The 26,993-nt window shown below is 39.7% G+C and overlaps 1 protein-coding gene across 1 annotated transcript; it reads left to right on the forward strand.

Annotated features, from left to right (window-relative positions):
- LOC102220398 (glucocorticoid receptor-like) lies at nucleotides 1-26,674 on the forward strand. Its single transcript, XM_005795334.2, has 9 exons — nucleotides 1-297; nucleotides 3,099-4,255; nucleotides 18,328-18,488; nucleotides 18,609-18,725; nucleotides 18,824-19,105; nucleotides 19,258-19,402; nucleotides 20,615-20,745; nucleotides 21,093-21,250; nucleotides 22,098-26,674. Exons 2-9 carry the CDS (start codon nucleotides 3,099-3,101, stop codon nucleotides 22,248-22,250), a joined length of 2,304 nt encoding a protein of 767 aa, XP_005795391.1. The 5' UTR covers nucleotides 1-297; the 3' UTR covers nucleotides 22,251-26,674.
- Nucleotides 26,675-26,993: the final 319 nt, after the last annotated feature.

A 26,993-nucleotide genomic window follows, 5' to 3' on the forward strand; every position in this document is an offset into this window, starting at 1 on the left:
CCATTTTGTATGTTTTTCCTGGAGGTTAGCATCCACTTCCCCAACGGCTAGCAGCGCAGCTCAGGCAGTGTGACATTTTTTGCATGACTACTCACTGCAAAATCGGACCCGGGAAACTGAAAAGCAGACAGAACACACCCAGATTCACGAGTCCTGCCGTTTGGTGTAGTCATGTAGCGACGATACGACGAGTGGGGAGTAACAGAATCAGTCAGCGTGTTGTGAACTGCCACTTTCAACCAAAACAATGTTGACTGATGACCTGTGGACTCTTATTAGCAGCCTGTCATATCAAGGGTAAATATGATAGTTTTTTATTATATTTATTGCATACGGTTAAATACACTAACATAACTCAATAATAGCTAGACGTGCACTTACAATGCCTGTGGTAGCCTTTAGCCCCTCGAAATGTAGCCAATTTAACTCTTAGCCACTCTGCAGCCTAGCATGCTAGCAGTTCGCAAAATGCTAACAGTAACTCATCTCGGATTTCGGTGACATTTAATTATCTTTGCGTTAAACTGGTAGCCGAATCCCTATTGCTTAGGTTTGTTATGAAACGTGTGTAATGCATGGGGATGGGTGCCCGGACGTTTGTAATTATTTTTGCAAACTAACGTCAAATAGCCTAAGCTAACTGTCAAACGCCATGGGAAGGGGGGGGGGGGGGCTGTCTCCGCTGTTCACCCAGCCATTCAGCCATGCTGCTGTAAGGACCGCTGAATATGCATAGTGGGATGAGGGTCCAAAAGGATCCAGAGGCCCCGGGCCTTGCTCCAGTGTTTGGTGTGATTAACGGCTCCTGCTGGGACGTTGTTTGGAGGAAATACATTCACAAAGAGATGGGATCTGGCGCAGAGTTGATGTTTTACATAGATTACATTTTGTAGTTGGAAAAAAAAATTAAAGGTTTTATAGCTGTAAAATAAATGAAACGGAGTCCAATTCCGTCTAAGAGGTGAAAGAAATCCTAAACTATGAAAGGTAAAAACGTGAACAAGAAATATCACTACACGGTAATCCACACTGTTTACTACGAGGCTCCTGCACAGCCAGGAAATGCAAATTAACCAACGAGCTGCTAATATAGTACATCCGCAAAACTGTAGTCGACCAAACACACGTAATGAAGCAGATGATGGTTAACCATTAGGTCACTGGCTTATAACATAATTAACAATGTTTTATGACCATGCATATGGCTCTATAAAGTGTCTAAGCAAAGCTAATAAGCCAAGGGCAAAATAACACAAACAGCTCATACATTACTACAAGCGCTATTTTTAGTCTCTTTTTGACTCTTGTAACAAATATTTTAAATATTATTTTAAAAAATGCTGTAACAAAGTTGTAATAGAGTGGAATTGACCTATTTCCTCATTATTGGTTTTGATTAGTGATCAAGTCAATTATGGACCCTATTGCTTTTTTCTACTGATTGATGATTGATTTATGTAACACACACATGGTCCACAAAGACATAAAAATTAATACACATTAAAAAAAAATAATTGAATGAATCAAAATTAAGAACTCCCATATTTCTTAGTTTATCAATACGTCAACCACATCATTTTTCCAGTTCAAGAAATATCCTAATCTTCTCAAGACCCCCATGACCCAGAATGGGGGGTCCTGACTTCTGCCACAGATCAAATGTACAAGATCTGATATGCATTGCTCAAAGGTTACGCCCACAGAATGGTTAACACGATCCCTTCAAACTGCTTAAGTCGTTTGAAAACACAGTGGAGGCAGTTGTTGGGAGACCTTGCTCTGCAGCCTATCCACAGATGCTTTTGTTAGGCTTTAGTTGCTGATTTTTTTTTTTTTTACCCCCCAAAACTATGGAAATATTGGGAAATCTGATAACTGGAGGGATTTTAATGTTTATAGGTCTCCTGCTACCTGGTAGGTAAAAACAAAATTGTTTTGTGGCAACCTGTCAGTGATACTAAAATTTTAAACAAAAATGTTTATTGTAATCTGTTTATTGTAGCAAAGAAAAAAAACTCATGGGTTGTTATTACAGTCATATTAATGCTACCTAAACCATTTAGTTTCATGTGACTTTGTAAAGGTTTGTAAATGTTATACCTGAAAGTAGAATAAACACCCGTTCCATCAAAACATATTTTCAGGTGACCATTCTTATTATGCAGAACATCACTTGTTTTTTCTATTCTGCTTTTTATATAGTAGCAACAGTATAACAGACCTATATAGCTGTTCAGTCAGTCAGGCTACCTGCTCAGGTGCCCAGCCTGCAGGCAGCTGCTTATGGGACATGGCAAGTTTAGTTTCTTACCTTCTACAAAGGCGTCACCTTAATACGATCGATGTTGCTCCTTTAGTTCCCACACCATGGCTGTCCTTGTTTTAGTGATAAGAAATATTTTTAAACAGGGGCGACGTGGGAGAAATGTAGGAATGTTTTTTAATACAAGCTGATCAACAATTGGCAGCAACATGTGAGGGAGGGGAAAGCTGTATTGCTTCATGTTCTGTATAGCCGGTGAATAAATATAGTTTCTCTGGCATCTCTGTGAAAAATCCCAATATATCTTGATGCCTGGGACCAAAAGCAACTTAAAAATATCATATTTTAAAGATAGATAAAAGGAATTATGTAGCCTGTAAAATGCTGACCTATGTAAAATCTGTGCCCTTGTAGGCTGCACAGTGGATTATAATACAATTTGAATCATGTCCAAACCTTCAGCAAACAGCATAATCTGTCTGTAGGAACTTGTTTGTTTATTCTTGGCATGTCCACACATGTTCTTGTTACCCTTAAATTAGCTGACAGACCATACTTTTGACTCCAGCAAGGCATCTAAGCCTTCAGGTTTTGCCTTGGATTTTTTTTTCTCAGATAGCAAACAGAAGGAGCTTACAGATTCATTTCAGAAAACTTGATTTCTGAGCAGATTTTGATGTTTATAGCTTGCCTTTGTTTTGTAGAATCTCTGTGAGATTAATGTTATCATATATAGAGTTATTGTTTGTATATTTTCCAGCTATCTGGATAGTTAAATTCTCAAATTACTGTAAAGTGGGATTCTAACAATGTCTTTTCTTCCCCAAATCAAAAGATGGATCAAGGTGGAGTGAAGAAGATAGCGTACAGAAGAAATGACCATCTAAGCAAACTGGTCTACACTGAAAGCCCTGAGGAGGGAGGTCTTCTAAAGGTGGCTCCTCACAGTGCCATGTCCATCACCTCTCCTCCTTCTGTTGTTCTTCCATCCAGCCCATTAATGCAGCCTGGACAGGTGACCAACGGCCTCAGCAACAGCCCACTTCCAGAGGAGCTTGCCTCAGCCCCTGCCACGATCGGTTCCTCGGTTGACAGTTCAGAAACCAGGGGCCTGACCAAAGATCAGAGGCCTGAAGAGCTACAGTTGTTCCAAACGCAGACTTTCAATACTTTTGGGCATCAGGTCCTGCCCCAGTTGGATGCCAGCATGGCAGACATTACCCAGTCCTCCATGGACTCCCTCATCGGGGGGTCGGATCCCAACCTATTTGCTGTGAAAACGGAGGATTTCTCCATGGATAAAAGCGAGCAGGACCCCAACGATCTGGACCATGCCTTTGACCACATTGGCAAAGATGTGGACATGAACCAGAAACTGTTCAACGAAACCAGTCTGGATCTCCTTCAAGAGTTTGACCTCACCGCATCCCCCTCCGATTTTTACGTTGGGGACGATGATGCCTTTTTGTCCACGCTGGCAGACGATTCTTTGCTCGCAGACGGGGAAATGAGAGGGACGACTGAGAGGGACGTGAAACCCTCCGTGGTTGAGAGCGTCGGCACCACCAGAGTCTGCGACAGCAGCAAGGCATCAAGCCCACTTGAATCCAAGTCCAAGACTCCTTCTTTGACCCCTACAACCACTTTTCCCGCCGTGGTGAAGAAAGAAAAAGATACCGGCTTCATTCAGCTCTGCACACCAGGCGTGATTAAGAAGGAGAAGACGTCTTCGGGGTATTGTCAGATGAGCGGCTCAAGCCCCATCTCTATCTGCGGGGTGAGCACTTCAGGGGGCCAGAGCTTCCACTTTGGAATCAACGCCAGAAACAACGACGCTCTGCAGGAGAAGGACCAGAAACCCGTGTCTGGCTTGTTCCTCCCAGTAACGACCATCAGTGGAGCCTGGAACCGGAACCAGGGCGACAACTCAGCAATCCGCAGGGCCAGTGAGATTTTCTCAAGCTCTCCCTCCTTCTCCTCCAGCTTTGCCAGGTAAATAAATGTTTGATTTAATCCTCCATAACCTTTAGAAGATAAAATAGTGATAATATTAGTGTTTAACAGCAAGTCATTACACTATATTGGAAGCCATGTTTTTTAACGGAAATTTTAGTTCTTCTAATAAAAGAACTAAAAGTCATTTTAGTCACTTTAGATGATAGTGACTAAAATGAGGCCCCGTTGTGTCAAAGCATGGGCTAGTATGAGAATGTCGTTGTATAATTACATTGAGTAAAGAGTTTATGCAAACTCTTAAAACATCTTTCCATACAAGGTCTTAAATTGCCTTCGCAGTCTTACATTTGTAAAATGATTCATTCATTGTTTCTTCTGTTGACTTTTCTGTTTTTAATTATTTTTTGAAGGAAATATTTTGTTCTTTATGCTTTAGCTCTTGACTAGTAATATGGATTGACAACAAATACATTATATTTAGCCTTTTCCTTTTGCAAATTAGCCCAAAAGTGGCTTCTTGTGGTTTAAGTAATTGAAATCAAAATGTTTGTCTTAGTTCCAGCTCCTTTGTCATCAAAATGTGCATATAAGGAGAGTTTGGCCTTAATCCAGGGATTTCATATGTTGTGAGGCTTGCTGTGCTTTAAGGAGTTAAATTGAGGTAACTCATAGATATGAAATGACTGGAGTCATGCTAGAGCTGAAAAACACAAAGATAAGAGGACAAAGTGCTGCTAAAATAAGGCAACCTATTGATCATTAGACATTGATAGTGACACAAAGGCTTTAGCAAAAATTTAAAAAATAACTTGTAAAAATTAGGGTTAGGTTTTAAGTGCCTATTAAGGATCATATTTGAAATGGGTTGATTGGTCCAGTTTTAGTTAGTCAGGCTGTTGTTGATAGTATATTGAGCCCTATTGGAACTATGTAACTTTTCTGTTGTGAACATGGAAAAAGTCTGGCAGTTTTCTTTCAGCCAACTGACTGGCAGTGCACAGTAGTATCCTGGGTGAAGAGGTAGTTCTGCGTCTCTCAATGCTGCTTAAGCCGGAGAAATCTCTGGTCTCTGAAACTTTCTCAGCACAAACAGTGGGAGTGGAACGATGGAAAATTTCAACTTGAGATTTTAAAACCGGTTAGTGGTTATCAGCCCCTTCCTGAACTGGACAGTCGAGCTTATGTTGGGGTTGGTACCACTAAATATTTAAGTGGAAGTGAAATAACTTGATAAATTGTTAATAAAGCTGCAAAAAGGTGGTTTAAGAAACATTTAGCTGTCAAGTCAAACTTTATCCACAGTAGCCCTCATCTGCGAAGTTGTACCGACTTCTTTTACTCTGTTTTCTAAACCCGCCACTACTTTTTATGAGAGAAGATTCTTGCAGTATTTCAATAATCTTTTTGTCCTGACACGCATGATACCAGCTTTTTCATTCTCCTAATTTTTATAGAAAGACGGATGACACCTGGAATGATCTGTTGCATGCTTCTAGACGGGTGTTGTCATGCTTTGCAAACGTTGGCTGCTGATTGTTTGCTTGGCTTACATAACCTCTGTGCAGTGAAATGGTTTATGTGTCATAATTGCTTGTTGCTGTTGTAGTGTTTGTGCTGCTTTGAAATGAAAAACGAAGGCAGGAAAAGTAAAATGGTTCTTCCCATTATAAGAAGCTCTTACAAAAATAGAAGTGTTTAAAACAACTGTTAGTTGTGATGGTAGTCATGCTATTTATAGTTCAGACCAGACAGAGCTGAATAACCAGACTCACAATGTGATTATCAAATGCATGTTATTTGTTTGTCCATTTTGTCTTATATTCTTTCTCTATCTTTTTTTTTTTTTTAAACCCTTTACTATTCTTAAGTTAGAGAAACGCACAAGAATTAAAATGTGCTTATGCTATAATATATCTGGAAAATAAATTATATTCTGTTAGTGAATGGCTTAATTTCCAGTCAAATATCACTTAAAAACAGATGTTTGTTTTATCATGTTTATAGAAACATGTTTGGAATCAATTTGGTGTGGTAAACTGAAGAGGAAATGATAAAAAAAAAAATAAGCTCGTGACAGTAATTTATCCGACTCAGAAGAGTCCTTGTCCCAGCCAGCTAATGCACCTTGCCGAAGCACCACCATGCTGCAGCAACAACAATTTTCAGTGCTAATAGTGTCACCGAGGGAAATTTAAGTAGCCTGTCACAAATGCTAAGGCTATCTAGCGTGGCTAACCGATGACAGCGGATAAGATGTTTTCCTGGAACGGTAAGTTATTTCTCCGCCATTAGCACATTGAGTAGCAATACACAAAGTTGAAAAGACAGTGTTTAAAACTTCCTCCTTGCTCTGATTGGTTGTTTTTGATCGGGAGCGGTGCATTTTTGCAGACGACCATATTAGATCAGGGGGAAGATAGAGGAGCTGTCGCATACTATACTGTCAACCTAGTGACCATTTTAACAAATATAAAAAAATCAAAGAAAACATATTGTTGTAAAAGTTACATAACTTTAAGGGAAGTTAGCATATTTAGCTAGCCAAATATAGAAATGTAAATGTATTATTCTCCCAAATATTTTATCCAAGCAATCCTTTGCAGTAATAATATTCCCCACACTGACATTGCTATGACAAATCAAACTCACTATAACTTTAAAGATTTTTTTTTTTTTTTTTAGGAAACCTGGAGATAGAAAATAGGCCTCTAAATTCTGTGCATTGCTACTAGAAATTGTTTATTTTGTAACATTTGTTGAATGTGATGTGAAAGCTTGCTGTATTTATGTTATGTTTTGGAGTTTCAGCTTGATGCCAGATAAAGCCGTCGTCACAGAGAAAAGAACCTGCGTAAATAAGATAATGAACCGACTGAACTTGCTTAGTGAGAGGTTCCTTACAAGCAATTAGGAGAAAGATTAACTTTTTTAAAGGGGGAGTTCTACTTTGATCTGAGTGACTTTGTTAACTTTTGCAGGAGCCTAAAGGGTCGTCTGCTTGTTTATGATGTGTCTCTGTTCCACTATGCAGTCATCTGTTGTCGCATTGTTAGTTGCAAGCTAAAAAAATCTCTTTTTTTTCTTTGTTTTTCCTGAGTTTTTCTACAGATTTGATCCCTGTGTCATCACAAAAGCATGTGCAATAGCCACACTTGGTTTAACAAGTAGAACGAACAAATTATGACCTTCAAAGATCACTCATGCATCTCCTATAAGATTAAAATTCTTTGGATGTATTGAAGGATGAAGGGGCCTCATTGTTCCTGTACTTGTTTCAAAAGCGTTGCATTGACATTTCTGCTGTAATTTTTTCATATAGCCAGTATTTAGACCCCCCACCCCAACAATGCATCTTTCATAGCTTTATTACTTTGTTGCCCTTTAAAGTGTTAGGAAGGAGGCATCATGTGGAAACGACCAGTTCTCGTGTTTGTGTCGCTCTCACATTCACGCCTGTCTGGTTTAGTATCTGACAGGGAGCGATCAACTTAGCGTTTGCACGCCACAGTGTTGACATTGTGGTTTACTTTGCTTATTCTCGGTTCCACCTTCACTATTCGCTGACATCTGTATGATTGGAAGGTGACCAGGAACAGATGGGTGGAGACATAATATACACCTCATCTTCTCCTAACATGCAGCTCAGATCACCCTGTCTTTGTGTTCTGAGTAGGTGTGTGTTTGTGTTTGTGTTTAAGCTTAGGCTTACTCCTGTGTGTGGTGTGTGGCTGTTTGCCCTGTCAAACACGTCAGGGTGTAAGTTCAGCATTTATGTGTGTGGAATGAGGGGAAATTTGTTTTTCTTGGGACGTTTTTGTTCATCCTGAGGCTTGAAGGCTGGAATGGTTTGATGGTTGTCAGGGGGTTTCTATCAGGTTTTCCTCTTCAGTTTCACAAGCAGTGCTGCACCTTCTTCCTACTAAATATGTCCTTGCCTGGTACTGAATAACCGACCTGCCGTAACCTCATACTCTGACATGGTTTCTCTGTGAAGGAGTGACTCAAAGTTACCCCAGTAAATAATTATTTCTCTCGTAGTTATTATTTTTTTTCTTGTTTGTTTTAGCAGTATGATTTCCAAAGCTCTTATTTACCTATGATAAAGAATAATTTGCTCTGGGAAATGTCAGCTTTGTTACTATTCTGGTGGAATACACACCCTGACTGGTTTGACTATGTGAGGTGACCTGATTGAATCTGAGTTGTTGTGAAAAGAAATACCTGCAAGGAATTGCGAAAACACGCCGAAACCGAATTCCTCTGGAAGATCCCGGCTCTTTATTAGGCCTGTGTTTGCTAACCGTTGTTTGTGAGGAAGGCATTTCCTCCCTAGGCCCTGCAGACCTGTTTTGAATATTTATTAAAGAAGACAAAGCGCCGCAGGCTATTTGGTCTGTAAATTCAGGCTTGATCACTACCATGAGTCTTTAGGAAGTCTTGGGGGCTTTTTTTTTTTTTTTATTAATTAAGTGTTTTATATTGGTGAGCTCTTATAAAGCTGGCTTCCTGCACGTGCAGACAAAAGCAGCATGGTGTTGCCTCAGCATCCTGTTGCACCAGCATGCAAAGCTTTACACAAACTTTACACGGCTGTTAAAATACCAGCTTTTTGAGCCTCAAAAAAATTTAGTCCATGAAGAATTATTTACAAACATTTACAACTTTATGTGGGTGTTACAAGGTTTACAAAGAATACAAATAAACTCGCTGTACAGAGCTATCACTCAAGAGAAATTGCAAAAGAATTGCATAGCATGGACATTATCAATAATTGGAGAAAATTTGAGACATTAACTCGACAAGGAGGGCTGATCACAACACAGGTAGTTGTAACAGGTTAAAAATGCTAATTGTCTTGATAGGGCAAAATCTGTTGTAATCGCTGCTTTTGTTTTCTTCTAAAACAAGAACCTCTACACCAGGAAGAGTTCTCCCAGAACCTTTTGGGGAAACTGGGTTATGGTTAGAGCCAGGCTCCGAAACTAGACGTTTTGTCTCGGTGGGTAGAATAATTTGCAAGTCGAAATGCCAGTAGCTTTTCACGCCAAACGTTCATATGTCTGCAAGTAACCTGAGGATAAAGAGGGATTTTTGCTTACAGAATCACTGGGAATGCAAATATGAAACCATCTCAACAACAGATTGACTTAAGAAGAAAATTAAGATTTTGCAATGGCTAGGCTGAATCAAGAGGTAAAACTAACACAAAATCTGAGGAGTCACCTGATAAAAGCTGTGGGTAGAAATGTCTTCATTTGGTAGATTTGGAGAACCTTGCAGTAGGGAAATGTCACCAAGTCAGGCTGCGGGACACAGACAAACCCCTATCAAATGAAGCTGAAAATGAATCATAATGTGCTTCTACAATGTGTCAAAGGGTGTCACCATACAACCAATTTCTTTCACCAAAACTTTATTTTTACATTAGACAACCACTGTATGTTTTTCATGCGCATACTTGTGGCCATCCTGATTCCAGAGTTTTCCGTTCATCTTGTATTTCCAGCATCAGTTCAGTTTTAGGGCCAATACCTCTAAATATTTAAGTGGAGCTGAAACAACGTGATAAATTGTTAATGAAGCGGAGAACAGCTGGTTAAAACTTAACAAAGAACAACCTCATCTGTAAGGATGTGATGTCCTGTGGGCGGGGGTAGCAGTAGCTAAATGGCGTAGTTTTAGCCTAGCTGCTCGTGGTTTCATTGAATTTCATGAAGCAGTAGCTGTTTTATTTGTTCAGCTGTTTTTATTGGTGTAATTAGGACAACAACCTCTATATTACTGCTACATGAATAGACAGTCTGTATAGTGCTTTAGTGCGGTAGCTCATTCAGTGCAGTTCACAAGAGTTTTCACTTCACAATGCTTGTTGCCTCAGGTTTTTTACACAACAAGATCAAGTAACTGAAGCACATCCCCTACCAACCTGTCTGCTATTGTCTAAGTTATATTATGCATTATACAAGCCTACAGCAGTCTTTAAAAGGTAAACAGCGCCAGCTGCATTTACTTGATAAAACAAGACCCCATCTTGAATTAGTCTGGAGGACATTTTCTGTTTCAACAAGCTGTTGCTTTAAAAGTATTGGTTTGACTTTTTGTACTAATGAAACTAACAAACACATCTACAAATTTTGTCTATTATTTACACAAAATGAAATAATGGTTGCATTTTAAAAGGGCTATAAGTACTTTAGCTGGACTTTGTCTGGTAAAATTATGAAAACAGAGTGCATTCACACCAGTTTTTTTTATGCTACAGAGACTAATGTTGTCCAAAAGCTTCTTTAAAGCATTTAAAAAGATCAACATTTAAAGTGAGTTTAGTGATTGTATCAAACAGGGTCATGACTTTGTGCTTATATCTATTGATCTATAAACTGTAAATGTATCCTCAGCATTTTCATAATGTCCTTCTGTAGCAGAAGGTCATGGATTGAGTCTATTCCTCCCTCTGTTGATCTTTTTATTAATTACATGGAATAACACTGTCTCTCTCCTGTATTGATGGGATGAGTGACGAAAATGAAAAATTTAGTAAATGCACATAAATTCAGACTTAAATAATATTATTACCTATTATTTATTTACAATTTAGCTTCTGCTTCTATACATAATATTTTTTATTATGTATTTATTGGAAACAATATTGGTTTACCCCCCTGCAACTGCACCTTTTTGATCACATTACTGATCAGGTATATCTATCAGGGAGCATTCCCTTTTTAACAAAACTACTGACAGAAAACAGCAGATGGTTGAGAAGTGTCTGAAAGGCGGCAATGCAGAAGCAGAGAGTCGCAGTAAGTGAGATCCTGCTGCCGTCTGGAATTAGGCTGCCTGACGAGGTGCCTGGACAAGTCAGAGATCTCACTGTGGTGGGAGAACTCCAGGGTGTTTCTCACACGGGAACTCTGAGTATGCTCTGAAAAACTGACTGACTCACTGTTTAATAAAGCTTCAAAGAGGGGAAAAAAAGCATATTCAAGTGGATTACACCCCGACCAGATGCTGAAATATTGCGCTTTGTCTCAACTTCTGTTATTGAGTTTCTGTAATCAATAAACCCCTGCATGAACACGCAGAAGTTACATAAGTTTTTAAAACAAACACACACAAAAAAGAAATCTTAAAAACTGTTTTTGTTGCTGTAATTTCTATGTGGGTATGCTTGTTGGCCCGGCGGCTGTTTTTCACAGCTGTAGCGTTTCCAGGACTTTGCAGTAACTTGAACTTACATGCTTCATAGCGGCTAACCGAGCCGAATACTGTAGTAGAGCTGGTAATTATCTGGTAATTATTTTTGTCTTCGAATGAAAGGTAGCGTTGTAGAAAAATTTGTGAATGAAGCAGTTCATGTGATTTAAGCAGCACTCTAATGCGATCCAGTTTGATTGAGCTGTTTCTGGACTGTAGGAGTTTTATAAATAGCTGTATGTTTTCATATAAAGCCCACATCGTGCGTGAGAGTGTTGGTCGTTCTCAGCTTTCGCTATCTGCTGATCGCTTGGTCAGAGGAGCAAATGTTGCTGCGCCACACCCCTCGTCTCCTCTCTGTCTGTCTCTCCTCTCCCTCTCTTGCTGTTTTACTGCTGCTGTACTACGCTCAGAACTGGTTCAGGTCCACTCAGCTGGTTTGATTTTTCCACACTCCCAGAACGTCCCCTGAGCCACATCAATACCTCCCTTTGAACGGCTCTTCTAGTAAATATTTGAATGCTTACCGTCTACAAAATGCTGCTATCTGAAATGATCACATTCTACTTATTTTTTTTTTTTAAGCAAAACTGTGTTTTTGAGCGTCGGCGTCTAATATTCCAGGCCTCCTTAAACAGGATTTGTGCATGCTTTCTTGCACTGAACACTTTCTTGTTGCTAAAACTCCATTTCACTTGCAGTGTTGTAACATTAAACCGCACATAAATGAGTAAAGGTATGAGCTAATAGTTGCTCACTGCTGCTGATTCAACGTTGAAGTCCTGTTGAATCAACAAACAGAAACATTGCGCTGGAGCTGGATGCTTAAATGTTCTTCATGCATTTTAACCAGTTAAGTCGGACTCCATTAGCCCCCCTCTGGACCTCTGACATAAGCCAACTCTTGTTAGTGAAAATTGAAAACACTGGAGCTCTGTGACGGCCTCTCTGTGTCTGTCCATCTTCCCTCCCTGCAACCAAGGGCAGAGAGCTTGTCTGTCAGCAGAAACTCTGAGCTGCTGTAATTCACCTTCATGCTTCAGCCTGCGTGTTTGTGTGTGTGTGTGTGTGTGTGTGTGTGAGATGCTCGCTTGTTGGCTTTGTGCATTCGTGTGTAGGTGTGCACGTGTGGGCGTGTCATTAGGGCCGCTGATGGCAGGAGCGCCCGCGCGTCTGCACGAAGCGCTCGCTCTTCTGACCTACTTTTCTTCCCGCCTCCCCACATCTGGCGCCGAGTGAATGCACCGGATCAAATGCCAGCCATTCCAGCTGCTTTCACACTAGTGCAGCATTCCGCTGCAGCCACTGCTTTCATTTTTCTGTTTACTTCTTGATCTGGTTTAGCATAAGCAAGGAAATTTGCTGTGTTGAGGTTTGGGAGAGGCAGCAAACTGTCTGTTGGTTTTGCCTCTCTTCCTTGTTTTTTTTTTCCCATCATTGTTGAGTCAGCAGAGTGAAACTTGGGAAAAAGGGGAGCTAAGGACGATAAGTTTCCACTCAGTAGACAGCCTTCAATTAATTTCACAGACCAGGAAGCAGGTTCCCATCTACACTGTTACTAACAGCTCCCTTTAGGAAATCTAATATGGAAACTCGGATCCTTTGGGGTTGTTTTTCTTTCGCTTCATCATGTTCCGTTTCCTCCTGTGGTTGTGAAGCCAAAGCTGCTGCTTTGGGCAAAAAAAAAAAAAAAAAAAAAGAAATATTTAATCGAAACAAGGTTGTAAATACAGCCGGGCTGATGTGGATAGAACAGAATTTTTTAATATGAAGATGATTATTTATCACATAGATATTTGTGAATAACAGTTCAATAGTGTCTGGCCCTTTTTATGTCACTTTAAAAGCAAAAAAACTTAAAATATTGTAATATTTCACTCATTTCTTCTTTTATGGTAGGAATAGCATGGCTTTGTTAAGTTGTATTGTCATTTTTATTAGAACTGAAATTAATTTTGATGAATTGATTTGGCAACTAATTTAGTTTTAATCTCTCAAAAAAAAAAGGAAATTTGCAGAAAGAACAATATACTCAGAACAATAATTAAGCTAAAACGGTACTAATGTGTATATATTTTGCATTAAGATTAAAGAAAACTTTTGTCTGTAAATATTTTCTATTGTTTAGCTGCCGATGTATCCGTCGCTGCAAATGTTCAAGCAAACACTAAAGGACTGCTATCTTATTGCATTTTGGACAATGAAATGTTTTTTTTCCTTCTTTTAAAACGGATTGAATTATTTATTTGCATATTTTAATGTATTTCTTGTATTGTACAAAAAAGACTTAAGTGGTTTAGTGAAAAATCAGCAGAACATGCCAATGGTAAATTACTTAAATAGTTATTAGTTCTTTTGATATATGGACTAAATATAGAATAAACACGTGCAAAGTTCAGTGGCTATTTAATTGTTTTCACAGCAGGTTTAATCATTTCCAGTCAGTTCATCGCCTTCGTGTGCTGAGAAAACAGAGAAATGACATAACTTCATTCAGCCTCACCCAGCTCTCTTCAAACAAGTAAATGCTGACAAATATGACTTGCATGCAGCCTTGCTCTCACACAATAGAGTTGAGGAATATATTAATAGTGACAATGCATAACTACTGCATGAAGTCTCTAAACACAATGGCTCTTTGGAGTGTCAGCGTGTCGCATGCTTCTCTCCTAATGGCCCTGTGTCGTTAGCTGACGCAGCGACCATAAAACATTTGACATCTTAAGAGCCTCACAAAGGTGAACACTGTATTTACGTTTGCCATTTGGCACAACGAGGTCCTTGCATGCAAAGCATGAACCGTCGCATTTCTTTTGGCATTTGTTAGCACACGCTGCAGATGTTTCTGGAGTGGAACACAGTCAGACTGTCTCCTCTCGCCCTCCCTGCAGCTGTGTTGTTATTCTGCGTGTGAGAATGATTCAGAGCGTGCAGACCAGTTCCTGCCTTACTATTTTGGTTGGTCTGACCTCGGGAAAGAAGCACTTCCTTAAGCTCGTCTCCTGCCTTCCTCCGTTTGCTCACAGAGGTTTGAGGGAGAGACGTTTGGGTCGCCTTTGCATAAAAAGCCATTGCACTTAAAACAAGTACGGTTGAAAGCGTCAGCATTGGAAAATCATTCATTAGAGTTAGGTTACAGTTTTTTCACATCTTCAATAGATTATTATGCGGTAGACCAACATAAAGTTTTGTGTGATTGTGATGCAGAGGGAAGGATTGTACATGGTTCTCTACGTAATTTACTAATAAAAATTCAAAATGTGTGGCATTTATTTGTGTGCAGGCTTATATTTGAGCTTGAGACATTTTACAAAGAAAAAAAAAATTCTCCCAAGATGGGAAAACATGTAGAGACATACCCCAAAACACGGAGGTCAAGTTCATTTGAATAGCACATTTCAGCAACAATACAGATCAAAGTGCTTTTTTTTAAAAGGAATAAATATTGTATTTTGTAAAATACTATAATGAAAAATCATCTAGTAAATACACCTGAAGTATTCTGAACAACGTTCCCCTTATTACTAACCAAAGGCAGCTCTAAACAGGTGGGATTTTGAATTTGATTTAAAATAATTCAGTGTTTCAGCATCTTTGCAGAATTTTGCTGATGTAGCAAAAGGTGGTTCTACACATTACCTCAGAGCGGAGGGAGGCACGCCACACTTTTTAGATCTAGATTTCTTAGAAAATATGAAAAATATGAATCCTTTTGTTACTAGTTTACCACTACTTTATTTTTCTATCCTGAAAAATTCAAGCACATGTCCAAGTTTGTGGTTGCAAAAGTCTCGAGACAGCTCCAGGAATGAATGAGTGAAGGAACAAACGTGTTTTGTGTTTGCTGGTGACCCTTCGGGCTAAAAGGTGATCATGAACTGGTAAGCAGTGCACTGGGACACTGGGATTATTGTTGGTGAACCTTTCCCCCATATATACCTGTGATCGATCTCCCTGCTGTAAACTGCAGCAGTCACAATTCTGTGTGGTAATCTTGACAAATTCGATGCCCATCTCAGAGTGGCTGTAATCTTCTGGCCGATAGTAAACTCTCAGGGAATGCGAGAGCTTCCTGTTGACAGCGAGCATTAACTCATACAGATGGTTTCTGAAAGAGGAAATTCGGTCTCACCACAGAGCTCTGCAGCTTCAAGCGGTTTGTCTCCGACGGTCCACAAAGACAGATTTGTAGTTCTGTGTCTGATGGTATAGTTGGACGTAAGCTGCTTAATTTGAGGTTTGCTCGCGCGCTGGACGGCAGTGACTTCATTTAGTGCGCACTTGTTGTTGTTGTTGTTGTTGGGAGCGTATTGTGAGTGAGGTAATAGGATCTGAAAGCCCTGCAGCAAAGCCGACACCACCTCACTGACTGAGAGGACAAACTGGTTCCCCCTTTATTTCTTCCACCGTCATTATCTTCATCTCTGTGAAGCGGATCACTGGCCAGAGCAGCTAAAAGGGCTTTGAATGCGCTTGCAGTTTCTCTCTTTGATTGTAAACAATTAATTAATTCAGTTCCATGCTAAGATAAAGCCGTAGATTATACCTCATTTATTTGCGTGGCTGACCCCTGCACCCCTCTCTCCCTCATGGTTTTTCTCCCACTGACCACTTTGTTCAGGCTGACCCGACAGAGGTGGGTCTGTGCCAGCCTGTGCTCACAGTTTGCCATCTATGACTCCCCCTGCACACAGATGTTGGTTTGTGTCTGATAACTGTCCTCACTGTCGGCCCAGACGATGCACCAGCTTGCTGCTCCTAACTTGTCTCTGCGCTCGCGTATCAACAATTTTGACGAGCAACAAGTCCAGAGTGAAAGTGGATCGAGAACTAACTTCTCCGACTAGAAAAACAAAAGAGGCTTACGATTAGCTCTCCAGCCTCCGTTCAGCCGTTACCTTTTGAATTACAATCCACCAAAGGAGCTGGGTTTCCCTGAATTCTTGGAGCTGCAAACCTTTTCAGTGCCTCTCTTTGTTTTGATACGCTGGATGTGTATTTGACTTTGGTTATTAGCTGCTTCTGTTGTCTGTTTTAGTTTCAGTCATGCATAGATAAACCACAGGGCAACATTTTAGGCTTTAAATGGTTTAATAAATTTAAATTCTGTTTAATATCTTTGCAGCTAATTCAGCATAGCTGATTTTATTCCACCTAAAAAGTGTCTAATGATATGACTCGTGCAACATTTCAAACGTTCAGACTACATTTTACAAATATAAACAAATTGTAATTAAAAAGGAAAACAGTGCTTTGAAAAAAAAAAAATCAAGATGTTTGCGAGGTTGTGCTTAAAAATGTACCGCACAATTAAAAACAAGATTTCAAATATGTTTAATCTTCAATTTCAGCAACAGCTGGAAACTCTTGAATGTGATAGAATAACTAAACATTAGGGTGATGGCAAGGAGGCTTCCTGACCTCAAACCCTTGGAGCTCAAAGATAAAGTGAACAGTGAAGACATGCAAAGAGTTATAATGCTAGTAAAGATTTTTAGTTATTGCAAAGAGCATGAATCATTCTCAACATGTCAATTTTCTTGACTGTTTTTTCTCTTTTTAACTTACAAAAGTGCATATTATGAAGCTGCGCTCTCCTTTTGGTGTTCATGACTGAGGCCAGAACTTTGTTCTGAGCAGATAACTTCAGACCAGAAGCTGCAGTAGGCAAGACAGTCTTCCTCTATGGCTGTCCTCTCATTGTAAACGTCCTGGTAAAGGCTGGCAACCTGCTGTGTTTGGAAAAACTGTACTCGTTGTGTCACAAACACATATAGAGAAATGTAAATTTTAAGTTTTAAAGTGGTGAAGTAACTTAAATAATACAATATTTTTCCAGTTGCCTTTTTGTAAATGTTTGATAAAAGATCTTTTTAAATAAAGCTAAGATAAATAAAAGAAAAGATAACTGAATAAAAGTGAATTTTATATAACAGTGTATGGAAGGAGTGAGTTGTGAATAATGTCCTGAAATCTACTAAAAAAATTGTCTGAAGAGAGGAGGAATTGAGCGCTGAAGTTGGACCCATTTCAGTGATGACTAGAAAAAATATATACTTTTATATATATAACTGGGGAAAAAAACACATTTACTCGCAAAATAAAATGTTTGAAAGTACAACTTTTACAGCTGCACCATTTAGATTTAGATTATTCATCCAATTTATTACAGTGTGCTTTTGGCTTCATTAAATTTTAAGTGTACATAACACAGTCAGATATTGTTTGGTAAGCTGAGTAAACAATGTTTTGCACAAGTATTATGGAAGACCTATTGACCGCTGTGTGTTGTCAGCAAAGCTCAGAAAGCTTTTCATTCTTCCTGTCTTGATGTTTTCCTGCTTCATACCTTCTTTTTGTATTACAAAGTGAATAAAACGTCCCTGATTCAAACCCTGCAGAAGTTTGTTGGTGTGTAGGGCCTCTACTGGGAGACATTTATCATTTAAACCCGTTCACTGAGGTAGCATACACACCCACCCAGACATGCACAGTATTGTATGTCAGAGACTCCATATCCTTTCAGTGTGGTTGTTTTTACTGTGGCCACTGGGCTTGAAAGGGGTGTTGACGTTTGGCGCATGGTTGCAGCAAAGCCTGACATCTCCTAGTGGTGGTGTGGAAGAATGCATCCCCAACCAGAGTGGACTGGAGCTGGAAATGCTTGTGGTTCAATCAAAGGAGGGCGGGCTGGTTTATAGAAACCGCTGGATTTAAATGGTACCACAAATCTTAATATATTACAGTTATATAAACAAAAAGTATCCTGGGACTTTGTCTCTGCAAGTAAAAGTTTGTCTTTTTTATTAAAGCGTTTAGTGCTGCAAGTGGAGACTAAACGAAGTTTCCTTTGAGATCTTTGCTTTCAGTCGCTAAATCTCTTCATCTTTGTTTTCCTTCTCATGTTTCAGTTCCATCTCCAGACAGGAAGGGGGCACTCCAACATCCACGACCCAGGGAAAGAGCGGGACTCATAAAATCTGTCTGGTGTGCTCTGATGAGGCCTCGGGGTGCCATTATGGAGTCCTCACATGTGGCAGCTGCAAGGTCTTCTTCAAGAGAGCAGTGGAAGGTACAACGACATCACTGATGATTATTAGCATTTGTGATTTGCTGTATATGTTGACCGAAACGCTGTTGCTGTTGAGATACAAATATATTTAACAGGTTGATCTTATTTTATGTGCCTCAGGCCAGCATAATTACCTGTGTGCTGGGAGGAACGACTGCATCATTGACAAAATCAGGCGAAAGAACTGCCCGGCCTGCCGCTTCCGCAAATGCCTGATGGCAGGCATGAACCTGGAAGGTACAAGCAAGCAAACAGCCTCCGAAGCAGGTTGTTCTTTTTTTTAGTGCATAACCTAATGTCTTTCTGCATCTCTCTCCCCGTTTTCTGTCCGAAAGCTCGCAAAACGAAGAAGTTGAATCGCTTAAAGGGCAACCAGAACAGCAACCCGCCAGAGATGATGCCTTCGCCGCCGGTCGAGGCTCGCTCGCTGGTGCCCAAGTGCATGCCTCAGCTCGTCCCCACCATGCTGTCCCTGCTGAAGGCCATAGAGCCGGACACCATCTACGCCGGCTACGACGGCACGCTCCCCGACACGTCCACGCGCCTCATGACCACACTGAACAGGCTGGGTGGGCGACAGGTCATCTCTGCCGTGAAGTGGGCCAAAGCTCTGCCAGGTTAGCGATGGGTGTAGCTGCTCAGGATAAAACGGCTGTCTGCTGCGGTTTGACTGAAATAGTATTCCACACGCATCAAATTTGTTGCTAGAACTTTAACATCGAGACTGAACCCGGGTTAATGGTGCGTATTTTTTTTTCCGTCTCGCCAGGTTTCAGGAACCTGCACCTGGATGATCAGATGACCCTGCTGCAGTGCTCCTGGCTCTTCCTCATGTCTTTCGGCCTGGGCTGGAGGTCTTACCAGCAGTGCAACGGCAACATGCTCTGCTTCGCACCAGACCTCGTCATCAATGAGTAAGCACTGCACCCTTATTTGATATTTTAAATGCTAATAATGAGAACCGGAGGGAGGTGAGTGTATGTCCACAGGATGCTTTCTTTCTTTTCTTCCATAAACGAGCTAATCAATAACCTTGGTCTGTTATAAATGTCCAGAGTTGAGTTGTTTGTAGCAGCAAGTTGAGGACTTTGGCTTATTCTGTCGAGGTTCAGGAATCTCTGAAAAGATTTTTTCATAACATTTCACTGACATAGAATCAATTTGCATGTAGGAGGTCTCCTCACAGATAACCTAACCTGGAAATGTTAAAAATTCACTTAATTTATGATGTAAAAAGTAAGTTGGTGTTGTTAAAATTTAACTAAGTTTCCTCCGGAAAATGTTTTAAATCTGAGTGTAGAGATCCTCAGAGCCACCACATGGTTCTGTCTGTGGGTGGCTCTAGTTCAGGCCGTCATGTAAAGTTGATCCAATTAACTTGTGGTTTCCAGTTTATGCACGATGATGCAGGATGATGTTGCTTCAGTAACAAACCATGATTACGTCCATGTGTAAAGCCGTTTCAAATACTAGAAACGCATCCGTATATGAAGTTAGTTCTGACGTACTCTGTTGAGCTAGTTTATTGTGATGTGCCAAAGTCTCAGTATTAGATTCATTTTTGTTGAGGCAGAAACACAACAGTAGCAGGAATCTGGCCTGTAGACACTGTGCACTTCTCTTTTTTATTACAAATGTTTGACTTCCAACATGTTGCCTTCTGTTTTGCTCCACCACACCGGATTTAAAGCATGTGCAAAGGCAGTGCTCAATTATATAACATAATTGAAGCATCGATTCAGTTTTTTCCTTTTTTTCAAATTTTTTATGATTGGGTCGTTAAAGGAACCAAATAAATGTAGCTTTTTAGTGTGATTCTTCCAACATTTAGGCGTCATGTTTTTGTTTTGGTCCATGCAATGTTCAGCTGTCTCTCCATGTTGAAACACTCAGAAAGCACTTAGTTGTACTCAAAGGCTGCATCAAGTGTCGTCCTTTATTTTTACAATACACGAAAGTTGCAGTGCTTATTATTAATGTCTGATTTTGTTATTTTCTGTTTATTCCCTGTTTCTTTAAAGTTTTAATTGGTCACCCAGATTCAGGTCCGATGGGGCCAGCAAGCCCCTGAATCAATCACGAGTGACGTTTGTGTGTTTTTACCCGTTTGTGTTTGAACTCACCAGGGAGCGGATGAAGCTGCCCTACATGGCCGAGCAGTTTGAGCAGATGCTGAAGATTTCCAGCGAGTTCGTCCGGCTGCAGGTTTCCCATGATGAGTACCTGTGCATGAAGGTCCTGCTGCTGCTCAGCACAGGTCAGACTTTTGCTGATAATAAATGCAAACAGTAATACAAACTACACTTAGCATTTATACCCTTTTTAATACTTTGAAATCTTATGAGCACAAACTTCAGCATGTTTTATTTTTCGTTATGAAGCAAACACAACGTGATGTAAAATTGTGATGAAAAAATTGTTTTTGAATTTTATTTTTTTTGATTCAACATAAATTACATCAATACATTCCTTCAGTTTTCTGACTAGAAAAGGTTTCATCTTTCTTTTTAACTTGCCTTATCTAGTAAAACTGGAGCTACACCAAAAGTGGTTTGATTTGAATATTTTCCTGCGTGTTCACCTTGAGTGTCCCCTCTCCCGCAGTGCCCAAGGACGGCCTGAAGAGCCAGGCGGTGTTCGACGAGATCCGCATGTCGTACATCAAAGAGCTGGGAAAAGCCATAGTGAAGCGCGAGGAGAACTCCAGCCAGAACTGGCAGCGTTTCTACCAGCTCACCAAGTTGTTGGACTCCATGCACGAGGTACGGCATGCAACACACACACACACGCGTGCGCGCGCACCCCCACACACATAGAATATTTGGATTCACATCAGCTGTAGAGAAAAGCAGCAAATGGTCATTAGCTCCTTGTTTGATGACAGAGATTTTATCCTTGAGTCAGCCATTTTTAATTATTGTTGAACAGGCTTTGTTCAAGGACGGAAAATCTTTCTAAAATAATTTTTAGTAAATAATTCCTGAGTTTAGGAAGAAATTACTGGTATCACTGGCAGATTATTTCACTAATATCGTGACATGAAATAATCTTCCAGTGGAAGTAGTACTTTTTCATCAATATTAGGGAATATTGACTTTAAACAATCTCCTTTATGTTTTAAGCTTCATTCCAAAGTGCCTGTAGAAGGGATTAAGAGGCAAACTTACAGAAATAATGACTGAACAGATTGAAGGTTTACCCAGTACAACCATTAATATTATATTATCTTTATTTTTTTATGCTACAACAGCCATTTTTTATTTAAATTATCTATTTTTATTTTTAGGAATTAACAATTGGGTGACTTATGTTTGCAAATTGAGGCATTTGATTTTATTTGGGGATATCAGAGTAAAAGGCGCAGTGCACAATTTTTAAAAAATAATTTTATTTGTAAGATACAATATTGGAAACCATGTATATTTTTCTTTCTCACGACAATAATGCACTACTTTGTGTTGGTCAGTTCCATAAAGTCCCAGAAAATACATTGAAGTTTGCGACTGTAGCGTGACAAAACAGTGACAACAGTTCAATACATGCGCAAAACCCTTGCGTGTGTCCAGTGTGACCCGCACTGGTTGACGGCCTTTTGTGGTGTCTCCACAGATGGGCAGCGGACTGCTCAGCTTCTGCTTCTACACCTTTGTGAATAAATTCCTGAGCGTGGAGTTCCCCGAGATGCTGGCCGAGATCATCAGCAATCAGCTACCAAAATTCAAGGCTGGAAGCGTCAAACCTCTCCTCTTCCACCAGAAGTGACTGTTTCCCGTAGCAGCAACAATGCCTTAAACTCCCACCACGTCACCTCACCAGCCCGACAAAACCTCCCCACCCCTTCGCCACCTCGGGAAAGAGCAACAACAAAAGGATTTTACACCAGTAGGGAGCGGTGTTTTCTAGCAGCAAGTGAGCATCTCTGTGCAGCAGGCTGATGGGTCTGTTGGGGTCGGGGGGGAAAAGCAATGTTTGTGTAGGAACCAGACCGTGAGCACAAGACGTTTCGCTGTGTTGAGTAGTCTAAGATGTAGTGTCTAATAACGAATAGGAAATGTTTGTAAAGCTAATGGCAAAGAGAAATAGGCTAACATTCATGTTGTCTCAGGTGTCTTACCTTGAAATTCAGAGCGATATCTGAAATAGATAAAACAAAATATCTATGTAAAGGTTCTGATAGTATTTTCTACATTTTCAAAGTAACAGTTTATACACTTTTCCAGGTCATCGTTGCCCAACGAGGCAACAAATCGGAATAACACGCTCTTATTACGTAGGCTTTTTATGTTCCACTTTTAGTTTTTATAGGAGGTTGTAACAAAATGTTTTTCAGTCGCACAGATACAACAATGAAAAAAAAACAACAACAACAACAACAGTTTTCTAGTGATTTTCAAAAGCATATTTTATTTGCTTTGATTAACATATAAAGTTGTGTGGGCCGGTATCTAATGGAGTCCTCCCACAAGCAGACCTCTTCCAGGTTTACATGTCAACTACAAAAGGGAAAAAGATGTGCCTTTTTTGCTTCGAATATCATCTAAGCCATTTTTTTCCTGCTATACGTGAACCTCTCATCATCTACCTTCATTATAAGTTGATTGTACTTTTTTATATTACACGCAGTTGCAGCTTTTCTCTTTTCTAGTGGCTGTTTATCTTTACAAATGGCAGCTCGCTCCATCCTTTGTGTGTAGAAGTGTTGTTCTCGCTAAGAAATGATATTTAGCCTGCTTCCCTTCCCCTCGATCCGACGCGCACGTCGGTGCGACGCGAGCACTTGGCGCTCTGCAAAAGGCTTTAAAAGACTGTGAAGAGAGGCGTGGTGTTGTGTATCGGTCTTTCGAGAAAGACGTAAAGATGGAAAGTGTGGACTTTTTATCTTGCCCCAGTAGTCTAATCTTAGAAGATATGTGATGGATATGTGCGTTTCTCAATCACAAGTGAAAGGGCATGTATTGTTGTGCTTGCAAGTTTGTCGTTTTTGATAATCGGACGTACTAATATCTGTAGATTTATTACTGCTAAAAGTGATTAGAAAATAACCGTCCTGCACCCTTTCTCGTTTTTTGATTTTTAACAATCGTTTTGGTATAAATAGTCATAATTCCTCTGAAGACTTTTCCTCTGCAGTACAAACTTTGCTCTGTGTAAGAATTGGCTATGGGTACCTTTTAATCTTGAAACTGCATTTGTTTTCTTTAAGGAATAGTTACATTTTTTGGGAAAACAGTGTTTTGCAAAGATATAGATTGGTACTACTGTCATGTCTCTGCTATAAGCCCAAGTTAAGAACGTGAAAAAGTGAACTCCGTCTGAAAGAAAGAAAGCTCTTACCTCTGTTATCGACCATCTGTTTACTGAGATGAGAGACCTGGTCTCCATCAGCTGATCGTCCTTCTCTGTCTGGCACAATAGCAGGCTAGAGAGCTACTTCATTGTAAATAAAAAAAACACATTAATGTTCAGAGATAGATATTAATACTCAAGTTGTGCCTGATTTGATATAGTTATATAAATAAGTCATTTTTTTTTGTTAAGAAAATTCTAAATTAAGTATTGCACTTATTATAAAATATGAATTTGAATATGATGCAGATGTAATGGCAATTTGGAATCAAAGTAATCCATAAACCTTCCCAGTCACAGTAGATTATTGTACTGCTAAACTTTGCTTTGAAATGATAAAATAGGGTTCAGTGCCAACCATTCTGGTGTTTCGTCGACCGCAGGATATAAAATACTGTAAAATCTCAAAAACTCTGAGCAGCATGTAGCGCAAAGGGCTTCCAGTACCATGCTGCTTTTGTGTCAAATATGCATCCAGAATTCCGCATTACTGTAGAGACATGATATGTATTAATCTCAGGTCTTAGCAAGAACACAACATATGATGGTTTTCCCCAGAAATCAATATAATCCTTTTCAACAGAATAAGTAATGGCTTAATAAATAAGCAGCACTTTTGTTCAGGCGTTGGTCGATCACGTAAACCTCCCACAGATGCTGATAGCTGATAAATATCTCCCTGTGTTCCCTCTGCAGCCCAACTTGACCTAAGGTTTGTGTGTATGTATGCTGCACCCTTTGCATGTGTTCTGATTGTCTGCTACGTAGCCGTGCCCCGACGCCCCGCCCCTTCCCTGCTGCGTTTTTACAGCACTTTGCATCAGTTACCACATTGCAGTGAGAAAGAGTCCCATTACTGACTGCAGAGGCAGGCAGGACTGATTCTTTTTATTCTCTGGGAACTGTTTTTGTTTTTTGTTTGCTTTCTTTTTTTTTCCAGTGCCAAACTCCTGTTTTTGTCTATTTTCAGGGATGCTAAAAGTTGGTCAGTATTTGTATTGTTTTTGGGTTTTTTTTTTTTAATTTTCAGACAAATCCAAGCATTATAGCGTAAACACTTATCTGGTGAAAGGAGTAAGAAGCCCAGAGCTGCCTGACCTTCAGTCCCACGCAGTAAAGGGGGAGTGTCTGTCGGTGTTTCTGATTGATGCGTTGCAACATCTTTCTTCTAATCTGCGCAGCTTGTCGTCTGTTTGTCTCCTAACTCCCAATCTGTCTTTTACTTTAAGATTTTAATATGAATGTGATATTTAGAGAGTTATTAATAAATTAGATATGAACTGTTATTTGTAGATATGTCGTGAGCTGTCAGAAAGAAACAAAATATGTCAAGTGAACAACTTCAAAGTGCTCACTTTTATATATATACATATATATATAAATATAAAACATGGCAAAGCGAACTGTTTTTAAATGTTTATCCCAAATACATAAAAAGTACCTATATATGTTTTACTCTGCTCCAGAGCTCAGGTTTTAAAAACAGATGATCTGATTCACACTTATGTTGATGTCCACCTTCTGCTCCGATGTGAAGAACCAAAAGCGTCCGACAGCTTCACACATGCGTGGCTACTTCTGTGTGTTTTGACGTTTTATTATTGTTAAAAGTCAGTCGACAGATGTGCAAAGTTGTAAGGAATCTGCCTCCGCCGCTCATACCGTCTGTAGACTCTAACAAACGTTCTGTTTTCCTCTGAGGTTTAACCAGAACAGATGAAAAACATTCTTGCTACCTACCTGTTTGAGGGTTACTTTCACATTCAGTGTATCCAAATCTCTGCTGCTGCTCTTCATCTTTACAAGTATATATATATATATAGAGAGAAAGAAAGAGATAGATATATGTATATACATATAAATATATATGTACGAAATCGCACACTTGCCTCATCTTGCCCAAAAATGTATCCTGTTTACATTTTTGTGCACAACTGAATATGCAATAGAAAAGACAGATAATCTATCACCTTCACCTTGTTTTTGTTTTCCATCCTTTTTAACACAGTATAAGCTACTTTCATACAGGGGATCTCACTTCTAACTTTTGTCTCTGCAGGCCAGATTTTCTTGGGGGCGGGGGGGAAATATTCAGAAAATTGTAATCACTCACACAAACGACCTATTTAATGTTTGAGTACAAGGTGACCAAAGGCGACACATTACACATAATGTCAGTGTAAACTCCAGAGCTCTCAGATGACAAATGTACAGCTCTCTTCAGCGGGTCCCGCAAACCCATTTTTTGTTTTTTGTTTTTTCTTTTTTTTTAAACAAGTCTTTGGTCAAATTGTGTGATACTGTGAATAGGATAGGACTTGGGCTTTTTCATACACAAACTGTTTGTGAAAGTAATCAACCAGCTTGAATCTAAGAAATTGCACTACCCAAATATTGTTTGAAAGTCTATTTTGTATAAAACATATGCAGACAGAAACTATGAGACTAACAAAGGGCGGATCACATTTCACTGGTGTATGTTTTCTCAGAAAAAAAATGAGCTTTTTTTTTGTTTGTTTGTTTTGCCTAAAACAAGTTTAATATGTACATATAATCCATTGTAAAGAACATGTGGTGTATTTGTCTTCAGATGGTTTTTCAGTACCTACCCCTCTGTATTATTTCTCCTCTGTAGCGTGACTCTTGTTGATCTTTCTCCTCCATCGATTAAAGGTCAAACCGTACGTGTTTGTGTGGTACTTCTCCAGTAAAAGCGTCTGTATGCTGACGTTGGCCCCATTCTGAACATTGGACATGGTAAGCTTGTTGTAAGCCCCCTCACCCCCCCTTTTCTTTTGGAAGCACTTGTTCAAAAAATAAATTTCTTTTTCTCCATCTGACACCTGGTTTATTGACTGTTGAGATGCCCTGAAACTGAACCTCAGCACTTCTAAAGGTGCAAAGCAGAAACACTGCAAAGGCGCTCACACCTGATGAGGGAGCCAGTGGGAATCACGTCTGTTTTTAAATACATTTTAAACACATAAAATAGCAATTAATCGGTGGGATACTCAGCATACTGTTTTATCAAACATCTTTATAAAGAAGGTATCCTTCAGGTGAGAAAAGCAACACAATTTTGTCATGTTAAACCACAGAATTAAATGTACTCCTTTAGTTTTCAGACTGAAATTAAGCAGTGGACTATTGCGAAGTGGA

The sequence above is a fragment of the Xiphophorus maculatus genome, chromosome 23 (assembly GCF_002775205.1).
Source record: "Xiphophorus maculatus strain JP 163 A chromosome 23, X_maculatus-5.0-male, whole genome shotgun sequence".
Lineage (NCBI taxonomy): Eukaryota > Metazoa > Chordata > Actinopteri > Cyprinodontiformes > Poeciliidae > Xiphophorus > Xiphophorus maculatus.